Source organism: Notothenia coriiceps, unplaced genomic scaffold (assembly GCF_000735185.1).
Source record: "Notothenia coriiceps isolate Sejong01 unplaced genomic scaffold, NC01 NC01_scaffold00000339, whole genome shotgun sequence".
Lineage (NCBI taxonomy): Eukaryota > Metazoa > Chordata > Actinopteri > Perciformes > Nototheniidae > Notothenia > Notothenia coriiceps.
Genome location: NW_011333040.1, coordinates 22,137,586 through 22,148,274, shown reverse-complemented (window position 1 = coordinate 22,148,274; position 10,689 = coordinate 22,137,586). Strand labels below are relative to the sequence as shown.

Here is a 10,689-nt window from a genome sequence, read left to right as displayed (position 1 = left end):
AGTGTCTGTGAAGAGTGTAGTTGGGGGCCAAGAAGAGGAGGATTTGTGGGCGACTGCTGTGGAACAGGAAGTGTTGGGATGTTCCACTCCTCCCTCCTCGACGTCTTCACATCCGCTCCCTTCGCCGCCCAGGTCTACCGTAGTCGAGCTCCCGAGGAGTTTAGACACCGTCTAAGTCGCACACACTAACACCTCGAAGACAAAGTTCGTGACTCGGACTTCGTTTCCTTCCCATGGTGTTGACACCTTTCTAAGGACACACCATGGACACGGTTTCTGGGGAGTGGGGTTCCTTAAAGTTTGTCGAGGCCGCGCTCCGACCGCGACTGTAGTGTCGACTACTTCTGGGATCTCTCCGACCACGGAACCTGTGGAGCAGGCCGGGAACACATTCTGGTAGTTACCCTGGGCGACGGCTCAAAACGGATGGTCAGACGGTAGACCGCCACCTACTGCGACAGTAGAATAGGACGACCGTCTCCAGCGGAGAGGGGTGGACCCCTTCCGACCCCCGTGACACTCCCTAGCTACAAGGAAACTAAAGGAGGTCACGGAAAGGTGTGGTAAGGTCCGGGGGTGAGGACCCCCTGTCGCGACGTGTGAGAGCCCCCACCTAGTGGTGGAGTGGACAGGACCTAGGGACCTGATGGAGCTGGTGGCGGGTGTCATGCAGCTCCTGGTCCGCTCACAGTGGGTAGTAAGGTCGTCATGCCCCCGGCGGGTGGCCCTGCTACGACCCGTGGCAAGAGAAGTGGGAGATCGTGACGTCTGAAGTTGGTGTTGTGACGTTGGACAGTGACGTCTTACAGAGAACTGCTGAGGCGTAGCAACTGGAGTAGTGGTTGCTCCTGGCTGTCCCTTCATGTCCCTCGACTGCTTCCTGAAGTGGAAGACCACGGTCGGAGTCGACTTGCGTCGCTTCGGTTCCTCGACACCACCTAAAGTGCCGTGGTTGTGACTTGGCACGTCCGTCTGTAACTCTAACACCTTAGGATGTTTATGGACCCACAAGTTTACTTGGATTTGACCTGACCTGACTGTTAAATACGTACGAGACATGTTCTTCCCTTGTCTCGCCACACACTACGAAAAGACGACCCTCGACTCCAGAAATACTCCACGTCCCCGTGAGGAATCCTGGAAGCAACTGAGACAACACCGTAGTCGGTAGAAAGATACCACACACACGACCCACACACACCACGACTACACCCAACAAAGACAAGAGGCGCACGACACCACGCCCTTCTCTGACTTGCTCAGACCATTCCTTTCCGGTCGAGACAGGACCCCTCAGAAGACCTGTGAACACCTCACACACACCAAACACACCACACCCACCACAACACACACACACCACACACCAACACACCCACTCACACACACAGAGAGAGAAACACCACCACAACACACACACAACACACACCACACACACACGACACACACACCACACACACACACACAACACACAACACCACACTACAGAGAGACACCTCCAGCACACACACATTCACACACAAACAAGAGACACCACAACACACACACCACTCACACCACTCTCACTCACATCACCAGCGATCACACAGCGAGCGGACACGACACACCACTGCAACGACCTTCTTACACAGACACACGTGCAGAGCGATCACATGCTAGGAGCAGCACAACAGCGGAGTGACACACAGCAGCGACATCCGACGACTCACCACACCACCGAGACACACCACACACACAGACGGGTGGCTAATGTGCCTCTCTATGGCGTCCAGGAAGAAGGACGTCGCCAGTTCTGAAATGTTGGTCCGTGACGGGGATCCATTGGAGGATGTCGTGGTGGACTAGCTTAGCGTCTACACAACACTACATTGGTGGGGACGGACGGCCATTTATGTTTGTTGAAACACGGGGCTGAGTAGTGGTGGGAGAGGTAACAGGGCCATTTCCAGGCAGTGGGGACAATGGGGGGTGCAGCAGGGGGGAATGGGTCGGGGGCTAGGGAGGCGCATGACTGATCAAATCTGTTGAATAAGATATTCAGGTCGTTTGCCCACTGGCGGTCCCCCCGGACCTGGGAGTCTGGCTCTTTGTAGCCAGAGATGGTTTTCAGGCCTCTCCAGACTCCACTGACGTTCCTCTGCAGCAGCTGTTCCTCCATCCTCTTCCTGTAGCTGTTTTTCGCCTCTCTGATTTTCCACCTCAGCTCCCTCTGTACAGTCTTCAGCTCCTCTCTGTTGCCAGATCTGAAGGCCCTGAGTCACTCATCCACATGCTGTAATGATCAAAGATATTTTGCCCTGCGCACAAAAACACAAAAGCATTATTGAGGTGTAGAGTTGGCTGACGCAGATCATTCAGAGGGTCCTGGTGTGACTGAATAATGTTTATTCTGGAATTTGTTGTTATTTGGGAGGCGGTCCTGAAGGCCTGGCAAGCTCCTCTGCTCCCCCTCGACAGACAGAAAATGAAAGGGGAAATAATAAATGTTCGTAAAACTGTTAAGTCAAATTAAGCAAAACATCATGAAAGGTTTGGGATTTAATTAATTTCTAATTTCTCTTCAAATGTGTGCAGTGGAAACAGTGGAACGCGTGTTGAGCTTCACTTAAAAACAGCATGGTGGCTGTAGTGTGATCATAGGCAATTGACAACTTTTACAGATGAAATGTTCAATTTCTTTTTTGCATTTATTAGTGCATCTGAAGAAAGACAGGAAGAGGGTGGAGGCAGATGTGTCAGTCATAAATACTGCAAAGAATAGAAAATCAGTAACCATGCTTATTTACCTTCAACATATACAATAAATAAGATGATTGGATAAATCTGTGATAGTTATTTTAATTGTGTATCATCCTTTTTTGATCTGAAACAATTTTAAGAAATATTGAACATAGTGCAGGATAACTTTAGGGTCTACAACTATAAGAGAAAGGAATGTACACCATTATTTTAACATATAGATTGCAGCTGTATACTGACAGTCAGTGCTGTGCTATAAAGACATACATATGTCTTTAGAGTATACTCACTCATTGGGCATTTAATAATCTATCCTGAAGAGCCTGTGGTGTTATTTTGTGCTAGAGCAAACATGGTAATAGCATTTTAAATACTGCGATTCGGCAAAGCTAACAACTATGGAGCTCTAATGAATATCCCCAACTCCCGCCAAGCCACAGCGGAGACAGGCCAGGGTGGCGGAAAGCAAGAGAGCGGAAACACACATTTCAATTTCTCCAAAAGCTCTGAGCTACCGGCCGCGCTGCAGCTTTGATCATCGTTGAAAAATGTTCTTTGATGCTTAGAATAAAAGATCTACCTTTTGATGTGTGTGTGTGGGGTATAATCCTGCAACCCTCCATACTGTGGAACAGCATGAAACAGTTGGCAGTCATCTCTTGTCTCGCTCTGACCCAAATGTTGTGTTTGGGTGTTATAAAACTAAGATCACAAGCTCCTGCTCGCTGGCTGCTACTGTCTTCAGTCGAGAGCACTCCCAGGTGCTGGAGATCTCTGTGATTGGCTGGATGGATGCAAGGTGTTTGAAGTTCCTCGTGGATTCAACTTGGAAGTGGATAGGAAAAGTTCGGACCAGGTCAAACGGGAGTATTAAGCTCCTCCTCCAGCAGTGCACTGGGTTAGTGGGCCTTGTGACAATTAGTTCTTTTAACTCTGCGCGGATGCTGAGGCCGATTCAGCCATTTGACATTCAGTCAGCAAGTAATTGTGTTATTATGGCCTCAAGCACTCTGCCGTACTGATGTCCAGGTCGCTCAATTTAAAGAAGTGCACATTTGAATTGATTCATGATGTTCCGTGTTATTTGGAGCGAGGAAAACAGTAGCATTGCATGGATGGAATAGAAATGTGAGTGCATGTTCGACGGAGATGTTCATTCAGCCAATTTGAGAGCCAGGTGATGTAAACAAACACTCACTGTGGTTATGAAATGATTACGCCCAGGCCCTGGATTAATAACAGAGCCAAACGACAATGTGGCTCTTGAGTCAATTAGGCTGATAAAAGCCCCGTCTTTTCTATCGTTCACCCCATCTTGAATAACAACCACACGGTGAGGGGAGGGGGGGTCAGGGTACAGCCTTTTGAGTCGTGTAGTAGGAAGATAGACAGACATTGATTTGATTGGTTGGTGTTTGGTCAGATGCATTTTCTACTTTGACTTCAAATCATACAAAAATAACTAATACTAATAGGAAAAGCAACTCACCATAGTATTTAAATGTCCTACTGCTAAAACTGACCAACAATAACCGTCATGTCGCCTAAGAAAACATTTTTACCTTCGATCTTTCTTAAGTTGGCCTCTCCTTGATTATCTTTTGTGTCAGTGGAGAGGAGAGCCTCGCTGTGACTTCTACAGAATCCTCTCAGATGTTCTGTGTATCCTCTACTCCTATAAAATGTGTCCTGACTGTATCTGCTCTGCTTTGTGTCTCTGTGCTTTCAGAATGCGGATGACCTCTTGGTAGCATCAGCTGAGTGTCCTAGCGATGACGAAGATTTGGAGGAGTGTGAGCCTGGAAATGGTGAGTCAACTCAGGAAGTTCTGCCTTCACAATACTTGCTATCCAAAAACAAAAGAACTCGCCTAGACTACTGCAATCTCCCTTCCTCCACTTTTACCTGACGGCAAACCTCTCTGTATGCAGCTCTGGTTGTCCATGTGTACCCTGAACCCTTCTTCCTTATTGGTTTTTAAAGCAGCAGCCACTTCTCTGCACCGTGGTTCATAAATAGCTCAGCCAAGTGGTAGTATCTGGCGTTTACCCTGCTGTTTCACCAATCTCCTGCCCACATTTTAACAAGACATGACAGTTCCAGCGCGGAAACGCAGCTTGTTCAGGCCCGGTGGCTGTCAGTGGGAACAGAGGGTCAGCTAACGTTCTGACACCATGACAGGAGGTGCATGTTAAAGGCCATGCGTTTCACTCCCTGCTCTGTGCTTTCTAGCTCTATTAGGCTGGTCATACTTGAACACTACCAAGAACAACGTACAATGCGGTTCAATGACTACTTCCTCTAAAAAGTTGTCAAAATAATAATAGGCAGAACTACATTTAAAGCCATCTTATCCTGAAAGATTGTCTCTGACTAGATATCTGTTGAATGGACAGATTTAAATGACTGTTGTGGGTGAAATTGAAACAAAATTTGCCTCAGTGAAACATATTATTAAAACAGTGTGAGTGCACTTGCTATTACAGTGCTAACTTCTTGGAATTCAATTAGCACAACGTTTTTTTTGTTGAAAGCCGTTAATAACACCTGGGACGTTTCCAATCTTTTAAAATGAGTTCATAAAGGCGCACTTGCTTTGCATATTATAGATCGCTGGGTAGATTAAGTCAAACATATTCTGTAAAATACATGAGCATCTCAAATGAAAAATAGTTTATTATTAGATTCAGAGGAGGAGAGAGGGACTTTGCTTTGAAAATACTTCAGGACACTTTTGGACACATTTAGCATTTCACAAGAGATAACTGAACAATTAGCACATGGCGACAGGATTAGAACTCTCTGTGGCGTTAATCATATCACACTCGGCTCTCTCTAGGAAATAGCATATTAAGTACGCTTCATTTGAACACATTGTCACTCTGCCAAAAGCATATGAGTAGAGAAACTTTATACATCGTACCACTTTAGTTCCCCAGACCCATCCTCGGAAGACATTTCTGCTGAAAAAAAAAGGCTTTGACAAACACAGAAATGTAAACATCCTTTTTAAATACCTCAGTAATCTGAGTATGGATTCGACATGATTAAACAACATAAAGGCCAGATTGCCACCAAATCTCTTGAATGTAGACAACCTTGACAAGTGTCAGCAGCACAATGTGTTATTTTGTAAAAAGAAAACACTTCATTTTCCTAGATTTAAGTTTTTTTCAGGAATGGGGATTCAATGGTTTGAATAGAATATATGTTGGACTGCAAATGGAAGGAGATTATAGCAATCGGTGTGTTTGTGTGAGGAGAACGGCTCTGAACCTGTGCTGAGAACTGGAGAGCAGCATTCTCCTGCGGTTTACTCTGTAGGTGGTGTGGACCGAAATAGAGACTCAATTCCCTTCTTATCAGAAGGAGAAATGAGAGTTTTTCACTGGATGCTATGCCCAGGCTTAATCTCCCATGGGGAAAAACAACTCTTTCTCAATGCCCACACAAACACACACATACAGTGGCAGACATGCTCCCCTTACCAGACAGACACTTGTCTTTCTCTCTCTGTGGGTGTAAAGTTTTCTCTCTCCTGAGAAACAACAAACATTCTCCGTATCACACCTTCCAGATGCCACAAGAGTTCCAGCGTGGCGAGCCAGCCGGGTCGGATAAGCCTCGGTGAAAACTGTTTAGAAGGAGAAGAGAATCAACATTGTCCCCTCTCCATCCCAGCTCCACATGCCTGTGTGCCTCCACATTGTATGAGAGCACCAATTCCCCAGTGTTGTTCATTTCATGACAGAATGCAGCTCCTTTTTATTGAACTGCCTTCAGGAATGAAAAATGTTAAGCCGGAGATTTTCTATTAATCCGAGCAAGATATGATGCTGTGAATTCAGGGATCGATACTCCTTCCTGCAGCACATACAGCTGGTCCCCTGCAGAGGTAGAACTGTGCTGCTTCAAAGGGATGCAACTGGTTTTATCACAAGTGCATTCTACTAGGGCATTTTCAGCTGGCTGGTGCTAAGTGAGGAACCTCAGGCAATGATTTGGGTGCAGCCACATTCACACATTTGCTGAGAAGCTCAGAGTGAATGCAGAATAGACAAAAGCACAGGGCACGGAGGAGAGGACCCCGATGAATAGATGAGAAAGAGCTGGGAGCGCTGACCCTCTTTGACATTTGTGTCACGTTACTTTGCGCTCAAAGCAAAACAGGGAAGCGGGGGGGAAAAAAAGGGGAGCGCGCGAGGGAAAAGGGAGAGGAAGTGAGAGAGGAAACACATTTGAGAGAGGGAACAGAGTGAAATTCTCATCAACGATTCTCGGCTTTCCCAAAAGGCTAATTAAACTTTGACTCTGTTAGGGAGCTTTAATTACATCGCCCAATGAAAGCTTTGCTTTTGGATCCTTCAGTGCTATTAATGAGCCGCTGTGAGAAGAGTGACAAGACCTAGATGAAACATGTACTGGGGAGAGGACATTCAAAAACATATTTGTATACTCGCATGAACACGAGCATACATGAGAAGCCGTCCATAGACACTGATTGTATTCACAGTAATACAGAATTAGAGAAGATATTATACACACGTCCGTCAAACAAGCCCGGCTCATTACATCTCTTTCATTTTCTCTCCATTCTTCACTCTACCTCAGCACGACCTCACTTCCTCCTCTCTCGCTCGCATACCTCCAAGCTACTTATCAGTCCTAGGATGTTGTAGCGTTATATCGCTTTTACTCTGACAAGATCAGAGCTTCGAGGATCTCCTCAATAATTCATCAGGCGACATGCTATAGAGGCAACCTGCAAATGTTCTCTTTAGGTCGGCGAGTGAGCCTATAAGATTGGATGTTGGATGAGGGGTGACCCAGAGCGCTGAGCCGCTCACCCAGTGTGACTCACAGCTGGCCTGGGATCAGACCCACTCTGCTCGAGAAGTTTGGGTGTCAGTTGTTTGTCAGCGTGATGCTTTATTGATCTCCCTCAGCTAGCCATCCTCCACACGTAAACAAGCCCAGGTTTGTCATACAGGTTAGAGACTAAGTCACTGACTGGACTTGGTCCTGTCCTAGTATATAAACCTTCTTCTGATTGGACCAAGTTCTGTAGAAGAACACTTCGCTAAGGCCATTCAGTGTTAATGGAAGTAAAAAATACATTGTGTATCCACCTTTGATTCAGATCTGCTTTTCATTTGAATGGGTTCTTCCTTGGACCATGTTTCACCCTTCTACAGAGTTTAATAAACATTAAGCTCGGAGTTTTTCCAAAATCAATCAAATTAAAGCTAAAACAAATCCTCAGCGGCTGCGGTAATAATGCTCTGAAATCGTATGATCACAAGTACCAAGAAGAGAAAAGTAAAATTACAAATGATAAAATATGGGAACAATAACAAATACTAATTATTGAGTTATAATGTATGACTAGTTTATTTGTAGAGCAACAATGAACAACAAGACAATGTAATGTTTCTGACATGATAGAAAAATATCTGCATTCAGTTACAGATCAAATAAATAATCCTTAAATTACATAACTTGAATCAACATTTAATAAAGTCAGTATTTATCTAGCATTATATACAATACGTATATTCACCATTTATATGTATATGTGTTGCCTCCATAGCAATGATTATCCAGACGTCTTGTAACCATTTCACTTCCAAACTAATTATTGGTGAACTTAATCATGATTGAGTATTGCTATTGTAAAGTTGTAAAGTATTATTGAAATAACATTTCTTATGGGATGTGACCCTGGAGCAGTACCTGTGGGTGTTAACATTTAAAGATGTGAGTCCAAGGAGAAGCTTTCAGTAGAGAAGAGAGCAGAGTTAAAAAAGAATGCTCCCAGTTTGAATGATATTACCTTCAGTGCACAATTAAGAATCTGATGGCATACAACATCATATTTGTTTTTGCAGTAAATGTTGTTGTAATCAGGTATTCTCTGCATGTGTGAGATTATGCCACAGTGAGGTTGAGACCCGATTGGGGCAGGGCATCACTTTGTTTCAGAATATATCCTGTTACCTGAAAGCGACAGCTGTAAATGCAGTATTCGTAAACAGTTTATGGAGTCACATATATGAAACAAACATTTATCCCCCCCCCCCGTTGCCCAGATTATATTATACATGTAGCTATTGCTTATTGAAGCAAGCTAGGAACATATATTATTCTCGGCCACGCGGCTGGATTTCCCATCTGCTGTCCAATCAAAGCTGAATTATAGAATGCTCAAACTCCAAAACAACCTTTTCGTTCTAAATATTTCAAATAGATGTGAGCGGGGCGACGTGAGCGGCACAGTAACGATGTTTGTCAGGAGAGCCACATAGATGCATCAGGACCCATCTGCCCTGGTCTCCTTCTGAGTGAATGGAGGGGATGAGTCATACTGACTGGCGTGTGGGTAAAGATAAAGAAGACATTTCATCATGTGGGCTAAACGTGGCTCCACTGCCTCAGCTGTTCAAACAATCGAGTCAATCAATCAGCTGAATATCTTTGAGTCTGTTACATTACAGACTAACAGTGTTAATGAAAGAGGCACCCCCACACTGGAATCATGCTCAATGTATTCCTCAGCCTTCCAAAACATGTCTGATTCAACCAGTGATAGTCGTTATGATGCTAAATTAAATACTCATGTGAGTTAAAATGATATAATATGTTAAAAATCTATCACCTGATTGTCTTCAGTACTGGGAACACGTGCCTGTGGGTATTAACTGAGCAATCCGAGCTGCATACAGAGGGTGCTGTCGTGGAGAAGGAAGAGCCAATTGAAGCTGTTGATTGGTTTACACTAAGGGTGCAGTAGGCTTTGGTCACACAGCAGGAAATGAAGCGATGGCTCTCTTGATTACTGCCTATAGTGCTGAGATGGCTCTCTGTGTGTGAGGGCTGAGCTTCATTATGTGTCCAGTAGCCTGTCATATGAGATAATGTCCTCCTGGCTTTGGCTCTAATAGACGCAGAGTACAGCAGAGTGATGGGAGCCATTTGTCATAACAATCATTTACTGTTAAACGTTTGTATATAATAATTTGGCTCCAGAATATCTAAAAAATCTTCAGCTCAGTTCTATGGGTTCATACGAGGGAGACAGAAACACTCGAGTTAAGCAGTGTTTCTGATTCTGCCACGATTGCAAGAAGTTAACAATAACAAGTCCATCCGTTTGCAGTGTCAGCCGCACACTGCAAGTGGGGCACAGTGAGAGGTAATTGGGGGGCTGCAGGTAGAGAGCTTGAAATCGCACTTGCAGCATCTCTACCATTTTCACAGATAGTACAGATAGTCACACCACCGTCTTCCACTACCTTCAGTCATATGTACATACTGTATCTCTGAGGAATATCTAGCAGGTGCCCTACAGTTAATATTATCTTCTCCTGTGACAAGTTATCTCGTAGATTTGTAGGAATGCACAAAACTAGTCAAATGTGACACCGCTCTCTGCTGTCTTCTCAGCCTTCAAGGTGAAACTCAGCCTTCACACACAGAAAGAAAGGAAATATAATGGAGAGAAATAACCTGAGCATTGCCATGGAAACTAGAAGGGTTGAAGAATTAATGTTTTTTTCCCGTTTTCACATTTTGCTTCATTTCAAGGCCTGTTTCTTTGAAGTGTGTTGTTAAATGCTGCTGTGTTTAGAGGCTTGGTTAACCCGGCACATTGCCCTTTGTAACAAAGCCTTTGCCATTCTCTGAGTGAAAATGTATGGTTGTGTAACTGACTGAGGTTTGGGGGGGCTTGAGCGTTGCTGAGCTGACAAGGTCATGGGGGAGTTATTCAAAACCCACCCCCCCTTAAAAAACAACCCATGATCCAACCCTAACTCTGATTTACCTCATCAAATGAACAAAAAGCCACAGTCATGATTTTATGCTAGTGATGTTGGCCTTTAATTGGTCATGTTTTGCTGTTACCTTTCCCTTTTCTAACCCAAGGATGTTCAATAATCTAACCCCCCCCCCCCC

General features: G+C 44.7%; 1 protein-coding gene across 1 annotated transcript in view; it reads right to left on the bottom strand.

Moving 5' to 3' along the window:
- Positions 1 to 10,689, bottom strand: part of LOC104952370 (phosphatidylinositol 4,5-bisphosphate 3-kinase catalytic subunit gamma isoform-like) — a 24,244-nt gene that overhangs the window by 6,471 nt on the left and 7,084 nt on the right. Inside the window, exons 3-4 of the mRNA XM_010779181.1 lie at positions 2,069 to 2,240; positions 690 to 987 (exon numbers count right to left, since the gene is read on the bottom strand). Of these exons, the coding sequence (XP_010777483.1) occupies positions 690 to 987; positions 2,069 to 2,240 (470 nt within the window). The remainder of the gene's footprint in view (positions 1 to 689; positions 988 to 2,068; positions 2,241 to 10,689) is intronic.